The sequence below is a fragment of the Phascolarctos cinereus genome, unplaced genomic scaffold, assembly GCF_003287225.1.
Source record: "Phascolarctos cinereus isolate Bilbo 61053 unplaced genomic scaffold, phaCin_HiC Scaffold_4;HRSCAF=312, whole genome shotgun sequence".
Taxonomy (NCBI): Eukaryota; Metazoa; Chordata; class Mammalia; order Diprotodontia; family Phascolarctidae; genus Phascolarctos; species Phascolarctos cinereus.
Genome location: NW_027555847.1, coordinates 111,120,392 through 111,140,768, shown reverse-complemented (window position 1 = coordinate 111,140,768; position 20,377 = coordinate 111,120,392). Strand labels below are relative to the sequence as shown.

The window sequence follows — 20,377 nt, the reverse complement described above, 5'->3', positions numbered from 1 at the left end:
TTTTAAAGTTCTCCTTCATCTTAGTGTCTTCCCTCTAAGATTATCTCCAATTTGCCTTGTATATATCTTGTTGTACGTAGTCGTTTACGTGGTCTCCCTCATTAGATTTTGAGATCCTTAAGATTAAGGACTATTTTTTTTTGCCTTTCTTTGCCTCCTTATCATTTATCGCAGTGTGTGGAGCATAGCAGGTTCTTAATTAATGCTTGTGGCTGACTTGGCTTGCTGACTATTTCACAAATGATAAAAAAAAATTGTGAAAAATTTAAACATTCTTTGTACTTATTCTATGTCCATTATGGAAAAGTCCAGGACCCTGAATCCAATAATCTTGGGAATATCAGTGCTCTCTAACACCATTCCCTGATTCCAACTGAAAACCATCATTGAAGGGAGCAATCACTATGTAGAAGGAGCATATTTTCCTTGCCAAAACTGGCATCAACTACTGACCCACTGTCACCATCAAGCAGGTAAGCTCAAGACTCCTCAGTGTTGTAGTACCCCTTGACCACCAGGTCCTGCTTCTAGCTCATTTCCCACAGTTATTGTACCAGTAAGCAACTCCAATGGAGATGCTATATGGCAATTATCATTGATATGAAGATGACTTCCAGATCTATATATCTGGCCATCCTCTCCCTCCTTAGCTCCCATCTCATATCATCAACAACCTGCTGGAAATCTTCACCAGGATGTCCCAAACTTTAGGTGTTCAAAATGAAACTCATTATTTACCAGAAAACCATGCCTTTGCCCGACTTTCGTTATTTCTGTCAAGAGCAGCACTTTCTTTCCAGTCATTGGGGTTTATAACCTTGCAATCATCCTTGACTCACCAGTCCCCTGCTCAAGAGTCTTCGGTGGCTCCCTATTAGCTCCCCATTGTCTCTAGTATAAAATGAGAACTCCTCTGCTTATCATTTTTAAGCTCCTCCAATTTGACTCCAGCTCACTTTTCTAGACTTATTTTAAAAGACACCCTCACTCACACTATATATTATAACTCTTGCTTTTTACTGTACGCAGTATTCCCCACTATGATGGGGATAAAAACCAAAGTGAAAAACAGTATCTGACCTCAAGGAGCTTATATTCTGCTGCTTGGGTATAACATGTACATGAATAAATAAATACAAAGTAAATTCAGTGTAATTTTAGGAAGAAACGCTAACTGAGGATATTAGGATAAGGTCTCTCATAGAAGATGACACCAGAACTGAACCTTGAAAGGGATTGTAAGAGGCAGAAATGAGGAAACGATGCATTCCTGGCAAGTAGGACATGCCTATGCAAAGCTATGGAGGCAAGAAAAGGAATATTGTATACAGCATAGAGCAAGAGCTAGAATATACAGTGTGAGTGAAGGTGTCTTAAAATAATTGTACTCAAGGGCACAGATGAGAACACTGAGAGAGAGCATAGAGAAAGAAGAGAAGAGGAGGAAAGAACCCTACAGTATACCTCAACTTCTATCTTATGAGGTCTTTACCACATATTAAGCAATGGAACAGCCTTGGAAAAGTAAACAGTGACAACCTGTAAATAATTTGGAAGAAACTGAATTTTCAGCCTGAGGACCAGGGTTAGAACCCTACATCTATAGATAACTGTCTGTGTGATCTTGGGCAAACTATTTCACCTACCTGGACCTCAGCTTCTTCATTTATAAAATGAAAGGACTGAACTTGATGATTTCAGTGGTCTCTTTCTGATACAGAAATATATGCTATTGATATCACTCAGTAAGAATGTGAAATTTTGGGAAAATACATGTAAACCAACCATCTACAGAGTGCTTCCCCTCCTTCTTTAAAATGCTAGTGAGCTATGGTACTCCATATGCCAATAAGGCACAAACTCCTGAACCTGGCCTTCAATGTCTTGCAGTTTGGTTCCAACCTACAGTATCAGCCTTATGTCATACACAGAGCATGTCCTTTACATGCTCTACTCTCTTTATCCCCCTTTCCATCCCACCCTCTCCTATTTATGTGCCTTGACCAAAGGATCACAGAATCATACATTTAGAGCTGTGAGGCATTCTCTGTCTAATCACTTCATGATTGGAAGATGCCAAAGCCCAGAGAAATTAAGTGCATTGTCCAAGGCTGCACAGATAATAAGGATCAGAACTGGATTTGAACTTAGAACTTCTAAGCCAAAAATCTAGTGCTCTTTCCTATGTACTGGACTGCCTCTAGATACCATGCCCCTTAATGAGAATAAATTCTTTCTCCTCTCATATCCATTTTTTGAAGTCCTTTTCTTTCTTCAAGCCCTAACTCAGACACCAGCTTCTTCATGAAGTTTTTTATGCCAGTTTCCATTCCCACAAAATGATCTTTCCCTTTCCACATTTCCCATAGTGCTTTCCCTAGACCTTATCTTGGTCCTTATCTAATAATTATTTGCACATCTGACTTTTTTTTTTTATTGTAAGCACCTAAAGAAGGGACCCTACATGCTGCCTGTCTTTGTATTCTCAGCGCCTTCTGTGATGCTAAGTATATAGTAGGTATACAGGGTTTATTCAAGTTTATCCAACTTCAACCTTGGGGGCTTCTTACTAATTTTCTTGGAAATATCATATCTAGGCTAAAAAAAAAAAGGAAAAGGAAAAGGGCCCTCAGCTCCTATGCAATCACTCAGACTAACAAAACATGAAATTTAAGACAGGCTTTTATTTAACCCAGAAAAACTTGAAGAATCATGCCTGAGGTTATAAATAATTAAGCAAAATCACATTACCTCTCTAGAAAATTTTATTTGCCTATCGAGCTATACCACCATCCAGATTTATAGCACTATCCAACACTTAGCACAGTGTCCAGCACATGGTAAGGTGCTTAATAAATGCTTATTGACTTGACTTAATAAATGCTTTTTTGCTTGATTCCCTTATAGGCTACACATACACACATATGTGCATATATACGTACATACATATGCATAGATGCATGCATAAATTTGAAAATCTATATTGTATTATTAGGAAATCAAGTAGTACACCTCTCTTAAAAGTCCTACTTCCCAGGTACCTATAGTAATAGTATTCCCAGGGTTTGAACAGTCTTTTCCTCAGTGAAAGCAATCAGGTTCACAATAGTCAACTGTTTTCCTCCAGCCTACATAGTCCAGAGAGCTTATGGAAGGGTTAAATCCATTTTTTGCTTCTCCTTGTCTTCTTTTTTTTTCTCTCCTTAGCTCCAGATTCTTCTTGGTCCGGGAACTCTTCTGACGTGTCCAGGAGGCCTAGTCTAGAATTCCTTCACTTATACATGGTTTTCTATTGGTAACATGTGATTGCCTGAAGGAGCTGCATGGCTACACAGGAATCAGTGTACTTCCAATGGCATCTCTCTGTTCGTCATCTCATCTCTCATGACTGTCTTTGTTCTCCCTTTTAAAGACCAAGTCCAAGGATTCAGTTCATGTGTATCATTCAATCATTCTCAGTTTTGTAGCAATGAATCACTCAGAATAAGGCAAGAAATTCACATTTCATCAAGGAGACCTCATGAATGTCAGAACAAATTCTTCCTCTTTGGGGCCAATAGGAATCAAGGGTGATAACTGCGCATACTGACAACATTCCAAAAGGCTAAGACATTGAAACAAATATTAAAACAGGCTATACAGTTTCATTTTTTAAAGACTTATCAGTAAAGAAAACCTTTCTGCCTTAAACCTGCCCCAAGTAGTAGAAGAAACATGGACCAAGTGTCATGTTAAGAGCTTTCTACCTAATGAATCTATAACAATACCATGCCTACAACTTTTATGTTAAATATCTTTACCTAAACCATGATGGAAGTTTAGAGACATTATCAGGACCACGTAATGATTATAAGTCCTAGTCCTTATGGTTTGTTTGGTTTTTTTTCCATTTGCTGCTTATACAATGTGGCCATGGACATAACAAAATTGAACTAGAAAATTACCCTGGTAATTCATATTAAAAAGAACATGAGCCGCCTATCTTGATTTTTATCATCCTTTTCTACTTCATTTTATTCTATAGACCTGGCTAAAGATGTATAAAACCTATCCATTTAGATGCTTCTCAAGGGACTTCCAGTGGTTTATAGATGAGAGGATTCGAGAAAACATCATACTTCTACCCTCCATTAAACAATATGAAATCCAGATAGCAAAATCATCTACATCTTATTCAAATGTACCATTTGGGCCTGTTATTATTAATATCACCTATGGCAAAATAAGTCAGACAATGCAAAAACCAGGTTTAAGGTCTAATCTCTGTGAAGTTTAAAGGTTTGGGGCTTTTTACCCTTATCTGAATGACATTATATTCAATTTGACATTTCATGACAAGTATTTAGATTGGAGAAATTAAATACCACAAAAGGGAAAAGTGTAAAGTAAAGAATGTACATCTCTGGCTCACAAATTGTTTTTGTTTTTTCAGAGTGGAGAAGGCTTTAGAGATTGGCTCCAATTCATTAAGATGATTCACATTCACCATCTAAATAAAATATATTAATAAAATATGCACAGATTCTTGCCCCTCATAAAGAGATTGTATTTCTGATATGAATGTTTGAAGTTACTCTTGGAAGGGTAGCACAGTTAAATTTTTGCAAAGATTGGTTCAATCAAAATTGGCACAACTTTCCCACCTAGATTCAACATATATTTTGTTCTGCTGCAATACAGGGCCAAAATAAACTGTAGATTATGATCAGTGTTCTCTAGAGTTCAACTTTGCCCAAGTCAGAGTGCAGCAAGTTTGAACAAAAGGCCTTATAGACTGGTATTGGTCTGGGGAATAAAAGAACTGGGCTTTGATTAAATATGTGGGGTGTCCCAAAAGTCATGTACTGTGTACTAAGTGTACTTAGTACTCAGTGTAATAAGACTGTTGGGACACCTCATATAACTAAAAGTTAATTATAAGGCCCACAGCATTCAATTCAATCCAGTTCAACATTTCCTAAACACTATACCTACTGTTGTGAAGCACTGTGCTAGATACTACAGACAAGAAGACAAAAAAACAAAACAAAACAAAAAAACAGTTCTTACCTGTCAGAGCTGACACTATTGTAGGGAGGGAATGAGGATACAACGTGTACACAGTTAAGTAAAATGTAAGGAGAATGAAACCATTATTATTTACTTTTAGTTAACTCTTATTTGTTCCCTGCTGAGTGGTAAAATGGGTTCTGCTTTTAATTCTAGTAGTAGCTGTGTGTCTTTGGGCACATCACTTAACTTCTGTGATTCTCAGTTTTGTCATATGTAAAACAAGGGATGATTTTTAGATAATATTAACCAATATTTCTATAGTACTTCAAATTTTGCAAAGCATTTTACATTTGATACTCATTATTTCATTTGATACTCAGCAAATTTAAGAGGAAAGTGTTACTACAGTGATATATTTCCATTTTGCAGATGGGGAAACTGACATTTAAAAGATTATATTTATTTTCTTATTAATAGTTAGATAGTGTCAGAATTGAGATTTGAACCCATAGCTTCCTGACTCCTGATCTCCACTATACTACACTGTCTCTCAGGTAGAATTTCTTAACTTGAGATTTCAGAGGTGCTCTGTAAAACTGTATGGAAAAAAAATTATTTCAGTATAATTGGTTTCCTTTTTAATCCTCTGTATTTTATTGTATACATTAAAAACCATTACCTGGGAAGAAGTCCATAGTCTTCCACAGTCTTCCATCAGGTCCATGATAGAAAAAAAACATTCAGAACTCCTGTCCTAAGGGTGCTTTCAGCTCTGTGATTCTATGATTCTATTCATGTTTGTCTAAATGATAGTTTCTATATTTATCTAAATCTCTGCTTTACTAGAATCTTGACTTTTCTATCTCTTTGGCAGCTTGCTATGCAGCTCCCAAATACCTTAACATATTTATGCTCTTACATAATAGTTCACAGTTATTAGCAACTTGAGAACAAGGATGGTCTTTGACCTTTCTTTGTAACCCCAGTGCTTAGCACAATGCCTGACATAGTAGGTGCTTAATAAATGTTTATTGGCTGACTTAAATGGGGGAGGTAGGATAATGTCAATTTTCCCTCCAATGCTATGATTGATTTAATTTAATTCAATGTAATAATCGATTCAGAAGATATTTGAAGAAGTCCTTAAGGAGTTCAGGAAAAAAATGACTTAGAACCAATTTAGTAGAAACATGACAGGAGTTTCACTCTTTACCAGAGGAATTGTTGATTGAAATTATCATCCTGTTCAAAGAAAAGTCAAAAGAGGTATCTGCTACAAAGATATAACCATTTAACAAATCTTAGGATCATAATCTTTTGAGCTAAAATGCATTGTAGAGTCTAACCCTTTCTTTTTCTCAATGAGGAAACTGAGGCCCAAGATAATGCCTTGTAAAGGCATTAGGTAATAGGTACCTGATATGGCAATTAAAACCAACTCTAATTCAAGCCTTGATCCTCATAATTCAATTTTGTGTTTTTAAATAGCACTCAAAACCTCATCTCATTTACATCAATATTCTCCCAGTTATGCTAATTGGCTATGAATCCTGAAATAGCACATCACTGAAGAATCACAATAAGAGGTGGAAAGGACACCAGATGCAAACATGTTATGTAACACATTGCCAATAATGACTTGTGCTCAAGATTTGGCATAATAAACATTATCAAGGAAGTGTATGACCAGAAAGAGAGGCAGCTCAGTCTTCTAATGTGTATGGAGATCTATGTGCTGCATTTGGGGTGTGTGTGTGTGTGTGTGTGTGTGTGTGTGTGTATGTGTATAATATTTTGCAGATATCCATATATCTACTAAATACTTTTAAAATTAATGAAAGATCTTTAGAAGACTGAGTAGAACCTATATGGAGAATTTATAGAAAGACATAAACAGGTCATAAAAGAGAAGGTACAGAGAGGCTACGATCTACACTTAGGGAGGGAAGGTCCACCATATACAGTTTAAGATTTTCCTTGATGTTACCTGCACATGTAAAGTCTGTTTTGCATTATCTGCTGCTATACTAAGTGCTTATTACGAGGCTATATTTAACCAGTAAACCTAAGCCTAATGCTAATTTTAACCCTAATTCTATTTTTAACCCTAACCCTAACTTTAACCCTAATTCTATTTTTCTAACTTTAAACTTAGGAACCATAGTTTAAGATAATATAATACAAAATGGATAATGTAGCAAATGAATTTTGGATTCTACTTCTCTATCCAACTGTCTGACCTTCAGAAAGTTACTTAATCCACCCAGGCCTCAGTGTTCCAATTCATAAAATGAAGAAACTACTAGTTACCATTCCTTACCTCATTTGGAACCTGGGAAAGCAAATGAATTACTGGGTGAAGAAGTTCTATATAAACCCACACTACATGGTATAACCATTGGTGTGCTAATAAACGTTTAACCACTGGCTTTCCAGGAAAAAATGCCTGAATTGCATACTTTTAAATTTAATCTGCATTATTAATATTTTCTCCATCACTTTCTTAAGTTTAGACAATTAACAAAACAATAAACAAGTTCTAATTTGTAGCGTTTGCCTATTTCCAAGGTGTAAATGTTCACATTGAAAATTTAACTATCAGAACTAAATCCTTGAGTTGGCTTGAGCATACCCCTTACTCATTCTATAAATATTTCAACAGCAGAAACCCATCTGTGGTTTTCTTACTTACAGGTTTTGAAACTAGAAGAAACCTCAGAGACCATGTAGTCTAAACCCTTTGATTTTACAGTTGATGAAACAGAGACACCATCTGTTGAGTTCTTAGGCCAAGTTCAAACAGGAAATATGGAGCAGAGTAGGAGATCAAGGTGAAGTCCTTAGATTCTAAATCCAATGCTTTTTCTACTAAGCCATGCCTACCTGGGTAAAGGAATTATATGTACTCTCAAAATATGTTATCTCCAAATAGTTATTTTTGCATTTGAGCTGTTTGGTCTAATATATAGACCATTAGAGTGGAGTCAGATTAAACTGCCTTCTAATCCTGCCTCAGACACATGGTAGGTATATAATATTTGACAAGGCCCTTAACCTCTCTTGGCCTCATCTATATTATGGAGACACTAATAGCATTGTTGTGGAGATCAAATGAGATAATGCATGTAAGGCATTTTAGTATAACCCCTTACTTTAGATGAAGGATTCTTAGCTTTTTGTGTGTCATGGCCCCCTTGAAGCCTATGAACCTCTTCTTGGAATAATGATTTTAAAGGCACAAAATAAGATCCTTGAATTACAAAGGAAACCAATTATACTAAATGCAATTATCAAAATATTAAAAGAACAAGTTCTCACAGACACTAAGTTAATAACTTTTGCTTTAGAGCAAAAAAAATAAAACCCTTCAATCTTATTGCCTTCTTGACCTACAAATATATACATGTGCATGTGTGTGCTGGGATGTGTGTGTGTGTGTGTGTGTGCGCGTGTGTGTGTGTGTGTGTGTGGTATTCCTTGTAAGAGTTTATTGTTGTTTGATGATGTTAATGATGATGGTGATTTCAGGATAGAGAAGTACCATTTCCTACAATATATTGGAGGCAAAGTGCTTTGTAGTAGCTTAAGTAGAACCCTGAAAAACCACCCTCTTACCTTCTTTTTAAAGCTACAGCAAATATATCCAAATTCAGATAGATCCTAAAGTTAACTTCATGTCAAAACAAAATTTGGAAGATCATCAAGTCATCTTTAACAGTCAATGTCCCTATTCCTTTGTGTGCCTTCAATTGAAGGCCTTCACCAAGAGAAGTACAACCTCCCTTCTGCTCCTCTTCTTTCCCCACTTGTAAATCCCCCCAACTTCTATAGCTTTAGCTATTCAGAGAGTGAATTAATTTGGAAGAAAAGAAGCATCTGGCAGCTTAATCCAGCTGGTTCCCTTCTAGAAGGAAGACTGTTTAGTCTACCAACTTTTTTCTGATGAGGGATTAAAGGGGGAATTTTGGTGGAATGTATCTTGCCTAATAATTTAACCAAAGGGACTTGTGAGATCTTATAAGAGTGACTGCTCTGAGCAATTTCTAATCTACTTTCAAAAGCAGGGATGTTTGTCTTAATACACAACCTTAGGGAGCTTAGCTTGATGCTTAAACCCCTCGCTGGTTCTTACTCATGCTTGCCTAAAGTATCACTGACTTAAAATATCAAGTTTAAGCATAGCTATCTACCACCCAAAGAACTTCAGTTATTTATGAGGACCCACAAAAAAGGCTGTGACTTTCTCCTCCAGGGTGCAAAGTTAAAATGTCTCTGAGATCAGTGAGTTCGAGGAGGGCAGCTTTGCTAAATGCTGCTTGGGAGCCCAGAATTTAACTTGATGCTGTTATCAAGACTTGTCCTCAGTGACCCTTGATTGTTTAGTCATCCTTCTGCTCCCTTCAATAACAGTGTCCCTGTAAAGTTGTTCCAGGGACATCAGAGTGGTACAGCAGGATAGTGTTAAGAAGATTTAGTACTGGCTGCTGAGACAGCTGTTCTACCTACTTGAAATTTCTAGTTCACTATTCACATAAAGGTAACAAATAAGGAGCAGGGGGTCGTGACATCATTAGAGTCACTAAAAATAGATGTCAAATTTTGACCACCTGCAAAGTTATAGTAAGAAAGAAAAAATATTGTTTGACTTCTTAAATTTTTAAGTAACACTGAACTTTAAGGAGCTATTAAGTAAAACTGGAATAGCTATAAATAAAGGATGGGTGGGGAAAGAGAAATAGGTTCTTAGAGTAGTTAATTTTTAGCCTTGACTCAATGAGAAGGCAGAATCTGTTAAGCACTGGAATGTGTATTTTTTCCACATTTGCTGAATCTAAAATAATTTGAATGATAGCTCACATTTCTATAGTGATTTCAGATTGATAAAATGCTTTCTTCCCAACCACCTAAGTAAAGTGTAAAGAGTGCTGATTCTCAGGTCAGAGGACTTGGATTCAGATTCTGATTCTGACTCAGTTGTGTTACTCTGGACAGTCAATTCACCCCTGGATCTCAGATTACACATCTGTAAAAGGAGGGAATTAGGCTAGATGACATTGGAGAGTCTTCTTTCTAGTTCTAAATCCATGATTCAAAGAGAATTAGTGTATTATCAACATTATTGGAGGTGAAGTGGCCTGATCATGATGGCACAGCTTGTAAGCTGGGCCTCAGAACCAGGTCTTCTAATTCCAAGAAGAATCCTCAGTCCACTATATCAGGATGGTAAGACACAGACAGACAGACACAGACAAAGACAGAGACAGAGATAGACAAAGATAGAGACAGAATGAGATAGGGAGGGAGGGAGACAAAGACAGAAAGACAGAGACAGAAACATAGAGAGAGAGACAGAGAGGGAAAAGAGAAAAGGGAAGGAAGTTAGGTGGACTACTCAAATCTAAATATTAACATTACTTACTCTAGTTCTTAGAAGTGTATACATTCTTTTTAAAAAAAAGTCTATGAAATTCATGTCCAATTTGGTAGAAATTCCATCTGAAAAAAATCAAAAAACATTTTCATTCTGTGATTGACCTGGTTTCATTTCAAATCTATAGGGCACTTTATTTGCTGACAAAGAAAAGCAGTTGAATGACAAACATTTCAAAAATATCATAAAACGTTGCATTTTGAAGCCAAAACTAGAAACTGCTGAAAGCAGTTTTAAACAGATATACATCTGTTGATGAAAAATGAAATTCATGAAAATTCACAATCTCTTTGGAAGGAATCAAAGCATTTTAGGGGTGGAGGGGATCTTAGATATTTGGGAAAGACCCCAGAGAATGAGAATCCTCTCCAAAGCCTCCCCAACAATCAGTCATTTGCCTGAAGAAGATCATGCTGAGGCATCTCCTTTCACTTTTAAATAGCACTAATTGTTAGGAAGTTTTTCCTTACATTAAACCAAGGTCATCTAGTTCCTTTGACGTCAAGGAAGGACTTTATAGAGGACAGTAGGACATAAGAGATAAAACACAGAGCTTGGACATGGAAGAACTGGCTTTCAGTTTTCAAGGAGTTACTTTACTGTGTCACTCTGGGCAAGGCTCTTTGAGCCTTAGTTTCCTGGTATGTAAAATGATATTTGCAAGGTTATTATGAGGAAAGTGTTTATTAGCCTTAAAACACTATAGAAATGTGAAATGCACCCTTATAAGTTAAAGATGCTTTGATCTGTGATTTCATCATTGTAGGTACGTCTCCATTTATGTAGACTACAGCCCTTCCACATCTCCTCATGTGAAATTCTTCTCCACAACAGAAAAAAAGAAATCAAACCAATGGGGTACAGTTTTTTATATGGCTATGGCAAAGGTAATGTAATTAGTTGAGACAGTATGCAGGTCAAGAATGGAAATGATGGAATTGGACATAAATTATGTATTTTTTTTCAACAGGGAGTATGTGAGTCTTTAAAACAGACATAAATATATTTGAATCACACCTGAGTCACAATGGTCCAATCTAGCCCCACAAACTCACTGATTCCAATTTTCTGTTAGTTCCAGAACAAGTGACAGTCAGTCCAGGTTCCCACTACAATATTCAAACTAATGGATTACATTTTCTTTTTTTTTTTTATCTCAGATAACATTCTATTTCCCTCCAATTATGCATAAAAACATTTTTAAACATTTTTTTAAAGTTTTGAGTTACAAATTCTATCCCTTCCTTTCTTCCCTCCTCCCTCTCTGAGATGCTAAGCAAGGAGATATAGGTTATACATTAGCAATCATGTAAAACATTTCCATATTAGTCATTTTGTGGAAAAAAACCCAACAAACTAAAAAAGAAAAAGAAAGGAAAGGAAGGAAGGAAGGAAGGAAGGAAGGAAGGAAGGAAGGAAGGAAGGAAGGAAGGAAGGAAGGAAGGAAGGAAGGAAGAAGGAAGGAAGGAAGGAAGGAAGAAGAAGAAGGAAGGAAGGAAGGAAGGAAGGAAGGGAAGGAAGGAAGGAGGAAGGAAGAAGAAGGAAGAAAGGAAGAAGAGAGAGAAAGAGAGAGAGAGAGAGAGAGAGAGAGAGAGAGAGAGAGAGAGAGAAAAGAAGGAAGAAAAGAAAGAGAAAGAAAGAAAGAAAAGTAGTATGCTTCAGTCTATATTCAGATGCCATCAGTATTTCTCTGGAGGTGGATAGCATTTTTCAATGGATTACATTTTCAACATCATAGAAAATATGATACAATGTAATAGTAAGACTCTTAATATTCTGAGGGTAACTTGGGGTCATAGGATTGTAGATGTAGGGCTGGAATGAATTAGGAGGGCCAGTCTAACTCCCTCATTTTACAAATGAGATCACTGAGATCCAGAGCAGCCAAGTGATTTGCTCAGGGTCATATAGGTAGTAGCACCTATTTTATTCTGGAGCCAGAGATTGGACCCCCAAGTCCAGAATTCTTTCCATTTTACCATACTGCTTATTAAAAACTACTCTTTCCCTGAGAATAAAAGTCATTTTTTTCTTAAACAACTGGTCTAAGGACAAAAGAATGTGACTAATGACAGTTCACTTTAAAAGTCAGGCAATCATTGAAAATATATATTTCTCTTTTAAAAAATATGTTAAAATATATGGGTAATGTGGGATTTGTTTCCCATATGAGTATTGGGGTCTGATTGTCCTCCTCAAACTTTGCTGAAATGGCAAGGCAAAGAACATATTTTTTACTCAGCTGAGAGATTTTATTATTACCCTTAAAGCCTGTAAGGTGCATAATTAGGTATGTCTGCCATCTGTATAACCCTCCAGGTGCAAGAAGCATTATCCTTATTTAAGATTACCACAACATTAATTTTATTTCATTAATTTGTGGTGTTCATTTTTTTTTCAACCCAAGGCTGCCTGAACTGAAACATTAGACTTGATCAGCCAGCTTAGATTTGGGGGACAGCCCATTGTTCACCACCAATGTCAATTGATGGTAAAAAGGCTCCCACATGAAAGGAGATCGTAATCCATTTCCAATTCAGTAGGCAAATCTCAGAGAGCTACCTGAGGCTCCAGGAAGTAAAAGGATTTGCTCAGGGTCATACAAATAGTGTAAGTGGTGAGATGCATGACTAAGATTTCTCATCACCAGGTCTAAGTCTCTACCCACTCCGCTCTATCCGCTGCCTCTAAACAACAGTCTTTAAGTAACCTCTGTGGTATAAGAATTACTTTGAACAGCAGCAAGTATTATAAGCAGCAAATTGTTTTGAAAATTATCTCATACCAATTCAACAGCCTTTGAAAAAAGGAAACTACTTTGATTTGGCTAAAAAATAATTTGCAGCATGTAAACCATAAAAAAGGTCTATCCAGTCTACCCTACAAAGCAGATTTATCTTCCAAATGTGTTACTCTATTCCTCACTACTGTCCTTCAAAGCCTTCCATAGCTACCCATTACTAATTGAAGGCCTTTTACCACATGGTTCCAGTCTACTTTTTCAATTTCTTATCCCAGTGCTCTCCTTTATATACTCTACAATGCCAGTAATCTAAATTACCCATGCCCAATCTCCTGGTACCCTTGCCTTCTCCTGTCTCAGCATTTATCAATATCTTGGAATGCCTTCATTTGCATCCTCTGTTGAAATCCTTCCTTACTACTCAACTCACACCATTTTTTTCTCATAGAATTTCAGTTGAACGTGATGTTTTTCTATTCTTTAGAGTTTTCATAACACACTTCTGATGTGTTCATGACACTCTGTTTTGTATTCTAGTTTTCACATACACGTTCCATCTCCCTAACTGGATTATCAGTTCTTTGTATACAGTAACTCTGTCTTTTAAAAAACTTAAAAATAGTGGACAGAGTATTCTACTTGTAATCAGAAGGCCTGAGAATATCATAGCCTTGCCTTTGCATTCCCAGTTTCTAGCATGCACAGTAATAGGCATTTAATAAAGGTCTATTAAGAAGGACAAGAATTTAAGAATACCCTGAAAGATCAAGCTGTATCAATTGATAATGTATTTTTTTTCTTATCCACAAGGCAAAGAAAATAGAGATAGTGTGATGGAATTATTTTATATGCTGTGACTGGTCATTCTTCATATTAAGGTAACTGCTTAAGAAATCCTTGTTAAATTGATGGGGACAATGTGGATTATAAGATAATGACTATCTCTAGTACCTGTCTTCTGGGACTTTTGCTTAATTTTGTATGGAACCCTTGCTGTTGTCTTACACTAGGCATTATCCTATTGGGTATGACTCCTTTATCCTTTTGCAAAATCTTCCTTTTTCTGCCTTCTTCTGGGTGCCGTATCTGACTCATTCCTAAACCCTACTTTTGGAAAAGGTCCTTGGAGCCTTTTTGAAGTGCACAAAGGTGAAGACCTTAAAGCTTTAAGCTCTTAAACTCAGGAGCGGAAACAGCACTCAGACTTATCAACATTAATGGAGGTTTGAATGTGGAATGCCACGAGGTGAGATTGGGTGTGAAACCAAGTCCTCCCCTATCAATCAGCAAAGAGAAGAGCCAGAAAGAAGACACACCTGAAGTTCAAGTAACAGTGTTTGCCTCTAACAATGTGGGAGGGGAGGAGGAAAGAGAGGGAAGACGTTTATGAAGCGAGATCATATATGTCACGCCCTTCACAAAGAAGTTCAGAGTTATGTGGACAAGTTGGAGCTGCCTCTGAGTATCTGCCTAAGGCAGTGTCTTGACAGTGGTAACTGGAAACTTCAAGTGGTACCTCCAGTGAGGCAATTCCAAGGTCATTCATTCTAAAAGTAATAACTCACATTTCTATGGTGATTTATGGCCTCCAAAGCACTTATCACTCTTGTTCCTTGGGAGAGGTCATATGAATATTATTTCCCTATATTACCAATGAGGAACCAGGTAAATGATCCAATCGTGGTCACACAGCTAGTAAATATAGAGGAGGGGATTCCAACATAGCCCTCTTCCTTCCAAATCTAGGTGCTCTTTCCATTGTACCTCCTTTGGTTCCTTTCCTGTCCAGCCTTCCTTGCAATGGCCTGGCAATATATTATTTGATTCTGAAGAAGACAGATAGTCTTTGGACAGCCGAAGTGCTGAACTGGCATCCCCAAATATGGATAGAACTATAGAAAGATATCAAAACATTAGAGAGATCCACTATGGAAGATTTATAGAAATTAGACAAGACCCCCAAAGGCCTTGATGTGTTGCCATCTGTAACCATGAAGGTAAAATTAAGAAATTGATGAGACACTGATGAATCATGGGTCCACCAAAAAATACAGATATTTTTGATAATCAGAGATATCAAAGGAAATATCCTTTCTAATTTACTTTGAAATAGTGTCACATGAAAACGAATTCTAAAAATTATATTCAGAGATTAAAAACAGGTCATCAAGGAAAACATCTATATATCTACAGAAATGCTTTCACATTTAAGACAGGGTCCTTACAAATACCTAATCCAAATCCTATTTTATGAAATGGGGAAACTGAAGTTCAGAAGGCCTAATAAACCTTGCCAAAGGTCCCATAATGCATCAGTGGCAGAGTTAAAAGTGAACATGGCTCTTCTAACTTCTAGACTTTTCCCACTACCTTATCCTACATTGCCTCTAGCTCTAAGTGAAATTCCTTTCACAGCAATCAAGATTTCCTGTTGCATGATTATGAGGTCAACAAGTAGCTCCCTTTTTAGAAAAATAAAAAAAGGTAAAGTTAAATATTACTTTCAAGTAAACAAAGTTGAAGTACATCTTTGCAAGAAAATCAGATGCATTCCAGTATGACTGAGCTAGTCACACGCTGTCAGTGACTTGAAAAAGCAGAACCCAGGCCTGTTGAAAGCAGGTGGGGATGATTTTGACATTCCCACACCTAGGAAAAGAATGATCTGTTTACTCTCACCTCCCTTCAGGCAGCCTTTCAGCTTCTCAATGCAATCTGACTGAAATCTGAAGAGTAGCACTAAATCACTCTACTGAATTTGTCGATCCTCAACCTAGTAGAGTATGCCAGACAATCACCTGTAGGCATGAATACACTACTATAAGTCATTTAGATGTCGCGGGGTGGGGGGGTGGGGGGTGGACATTCCTTCTTCCCCTTTGAGATCTCCAGTCTATCAAGTCCTCTTTTTCAGAGGTCCCTTTCTCACTCTTCCTCCTACTTTGCCTCACCTCAGTGAACTTCTCCATCGTTTTATTTAACACAGCCTTTTTTTTTCTGTCCCCTTACTCCGTTCCGCTATCACTATCACTACTATGTCCCAAGTTTTCTTCAGTTAAATTTCTTTGGTTTAAAAAAAAACATGTCGCTGTAGCAATCCATCCTCTTTCATAATTGTCGGTAGCTGTGATACCAACATCACTGCACTATTTCAGAGTTCGAAGCAACCCCGGAGGCCATCTAGTTCAATCTCATAAACTAAACAGGAGTGCCGTCTACAAATCTTCAAGAAACAGGCATAGTCTTTACCTAAAGACCTCCAATGATGACTAACCCATGACCTTCTCAGGCAACACATTCCACCTTTGGGCAGCTCCAATATTAGGATGATTTTTTCCTGACATCAAGCCAAAATTTGTGTTTTTGTATCTTCTACCCATTGCTTCTTGTTCTGCCTTTTGGGGTGAAGCAGAACCAGGCTAACCCCTTTTCCCAGACAGTCCTTCAGATATTCAGCTATCAAGTTTCTACTCTGGGTTAAACATCCCCAGATCCTTCAAGGAATCCTCATATGACATAAAACTTTCAAGGCCCTTCACCATCTTTGTTGCCCTCTTCTGGATGCTTTCCAGTTTAGAAATGTCCTCCCCGAAATGTTAACGCTGCACAAGCTTAATGTGATCTGAATGTCTCAAAAGGAATCAAGTAGAATTTTGTCCCCCGTGGTAAACATATGGATGAGATAAGTACCTGAATGGGTTTTCCTTTTCCTTCACCTCCCAATGCAATCAGTTCTGAAAAATCATTGTTAAGGTCCTATCTTAAGAGAAAGGGTAGGTCAAATTCTTGTAGCTTGGGATGTATTGATGCTACATCCTCTACTAACTCTGCCATGTGGAGGTGAAGAACCTCTAGCCTTCACTGAGTCCATATTGTTAATCAGAAACCTTCTTCTGCTTCAGCCTTAATCCATAGTTGCCCCAGCCAGAAGGATGGAACTGAATAGACTTGACAGGAAAGGGAAGGGAAGAAAGGAGGAGGTGGGGAGGGAAATTACAGTAGGGTGCAGTTTTACAGGTCATGCTGCTCTCTGGTGGGACTTTTAAAAGGGGAGACAAAGTACTTTGTGGCTGACTCACTCTCAGTCTTCCAAGTCTAGTTGCAATGCAGCCAAGAAAAATGGAGAAAGCTGGGTGGGACAAGGTGGTGGGGAGAGGTGCTTCTTGAGGCCAGCCAATGTGAAGAGGCCCATCTAACTAGGATGAAATTTCTTCCACCTCCCAATTTTTTGATTTAAGATTAAGAATGTATAGTAGTGCTTCTCCACAAAAGTTCTTCCTGTCCCCCTCCACAAGAACAAAGAAGAAACAATGAGCAGAACAACAAAAAAGGATAAAGGGTATTACAATTTTAGATTCTATCACAGTGGGAATAGACCAGCAAATTGGTAATTACACTTTAATAACTGCATACAGTTAGATGAGTTTTTTGGAGATACATTGAGAAGTAAAGAAAAATTGAGGCCTCAAATGGATGGGAGCACACAAGTCAAAAGAGATATGAATTATTCTGGTGAATTAATCCATGACACTAGATAATAATGTGGAGCCCAGAGGCAATGGCCCACCCTAGAAGGTTATCTGTTAATGCTCTGGGGTGGAACTACCAGATGCATTTGAATAAGCTTATCAAAAATTTACAAACATGTGACCAAAATAACACCCAAGCTGAAGCTCCAAGCCACACTCTCCAGTAAAGAAATATTGTTCCTGTGGGAGCCAAACGATGGAGGGGGAGGAGGCATGTTTCAATACTAAATAGTGCTTCCAAATGACTGCTGGTGGTGTCATGGAGAAACTCAGTAAAATAAAGGACTGCAGATACATTTTAGCCCTTCAATGGGTACCTAAAACCACATTTCTTTGTTATGAGACTGTTTGAAAAGAGTTGCAATGAGTAATTTTTGTTCATTAATTTGTATAAACATAAATTATTAATAATTTGTAAAGTGGGTATACCCACTCTAAATTCCTGTGAACCTTTAAAAAAACAATCCTCCTCATTAGTTTTTGTGGTGTGCATATTCATGTGTGTGTGTGTGTGTGTGTGTGTGTGTGTGTGTGTGTGTGTGTGTACACAGCATCTTTCTTTCCCTAAAATGTTCTTTACCTTTCTTCACTGCATCAGGACTCCATTACAATCCTGTTATTGAGTCTTTAATGGAAGTGAACAATGCTGAGTTTTCCATAATAATGATATCCTAGATTCATGGATTATAATGGACATCATGTGTCCAATTAGACATGATAAAAACATAATTTAAAATCTTAAATCTTAAACAACAGAATGAAAAAGGCATCTTCCCATTAAAACAAAACATACATCTGTTTCTTTATTTGTACACCAGTGAGACAGCCTCATATTTATTCACTTCAGTTCTGCATTTGCACAAGAATGCAGTAATAAAATATCTGTACACTACTTCTGTTACAAATATAGATAATATTTAAAGAGACTTTACATATTCTAATGTAGGAGTTTCACGCTCTAAAATGGGAAGGAACACATGAAAATGCCTCACCAGTTGTCTCAATAAACAGTCCCATCTGTTTTCCTTGGTCTGAGGCTATTGTACTATAAGATGTTAATAGGAAGTAATGAAATGAAGTTATGTTAATCCCCTTAATTTTCCTATGAATTTACTAATGGCTTATCACCAAAATAATTACTAACACACTGTTGTTTTCAGACATTAAAATTAATACTAATTGTTAAGCCAATCACCCAGATCATTAACACATTTTAGTGTTGCCTTGGTACTTAAAACTAGCACTTGAAATATTTCAGGTTTTCTAATACCACTCCATTTTTAGCCTGGCTTCTTCCTGCAGAAAAAATATACACTGCAGAGTAATGGAAGCAAATGCCTACAATAATGGGAATATATCCTAGAATAGGTCATTAGTGAAAAGGAAAATTCTTAAGAGCCTTAGAGTATTTTTCTTCTTCAAAATCATTCAGAGATGATGTTTTATATACTGTCTGCCCCCAACCTAAGTTTAGAAAGACTGATTCAGCAGAAACAGATAGAGGGCAAAGAGAAATCCTTGTCCACACTGGCAATACTCAAGCTAAGGGTATTACTGAAAAAAATTAATTGCAGCTTTGCACACCAGAGTACACTTTTTGTGTGTTTGTAGGAGGGGAGGGAATGTTGGCCAGATCACACCTAACTGTTTAAACACCTACATTTTCTTTTTTACCTTAAATTCTACCAACACTTAACCTCCTCCAAAAATGTCCATATACTTTTTCTGTCTCTAGCAATTATTTTGACACATATTTCTGCTTTATCCTTTACAAAATTTCACATATCTTCGCAAAGATGTGATGGGGTTACTCACATATTTTCTCTTTGGGGATTAAAGACAATAACTAGGGGTGAAAATGGGACATAACAAGGGATAATGGCCAAGTGAGGATATTCAGTAGTAGATCCACAAAGACACCACAGGAATTGATTGCATGAAATATTTTTAAAATGAGAAAAAGTATATAATTGAATGTCATTGTCCTCTGGCACAACTGAAGAGTCCAGCAAAGATGACGTGGGAAAAAAGTGATAAGAAAAACTCCTTTCTCTTTACTAAGTAAAAGGAATATTCAATAAGGTGATCTGATGACCCAACCAGGACAGCTCAGGTCATGACAGAATGGTCAGCGTGACAGTGCCTTTTGTCCTCTTCAGGATGGCAACTGCTTCCTCATGGGTCACTCCTTCCAGGCTCTGCCCGTTGACAGCAATTATCTGATCACCTCTTTTCAGGCGCCCATCTTCAGCTGCAGCTCCCTGCAATGACAAAGAAGGGTTATTTATCTCCAGAAAACACTGCCTTCCCATTGTTGGACATATACCCCAGGAAGTTCAAGGCCCAATATATGTCAACAAATTTGTAAGACTACTCTTTATGACAGTAAAAGACTAAAAACCAGATGGATGCTCATGGATTCCATAACGACTGAAAATTATTATGGAGCAAGAATGATGAATATGAGTAAGCCAGAGAAACATGGGAATATTTGTATGGACTAATACAAAATGAAATAAGTAAAAACAAAAGGTTAATCAATACAATGACTTCAACAATGTAAATGAAAATATCACTATAAAGAAGCAAATCTCTACTCACCAGCTGTGTGACTCTGGGCAAGTCACTTAACCCCAGTTGCCTCCCCCCACCTCCCCCAAAAAAGCAAATCTCTAAGTAAAG

General features: G+C 37.2%; 1 protein-coding gene across 28 annotated transcripts in view; it reads right to left on the bottom strand.

Annotated features, from left to right (window-relative positions):
- Positions 1 to 18,466: 18,466 nt before the first annotated feature.
- Positions 18,467 to 20,377, bottom strand: part of MPDZ (multiple PDZ domain crumbs cell polarity complex component) — a 225,062-nt gene continuing 223,151 nt past the window's right edge. For all 28 annotated transcript variants that reach the window (XM_020969728.1, XM_078152490.1, XM_078152491.1 and 25 more), the window contains one exon: positions 18,467 to 19,956. In XM_020969728.1, the coding sequence (XP_020825387.1) occupies positions 19,810 to 19,956 (147 nt within the window). In that variant the 3' untranslated portion in view covers positions 18,467 to 19,809. The remainder of the gene's footprint in view (positions 19,957 to 20,377) is intronic.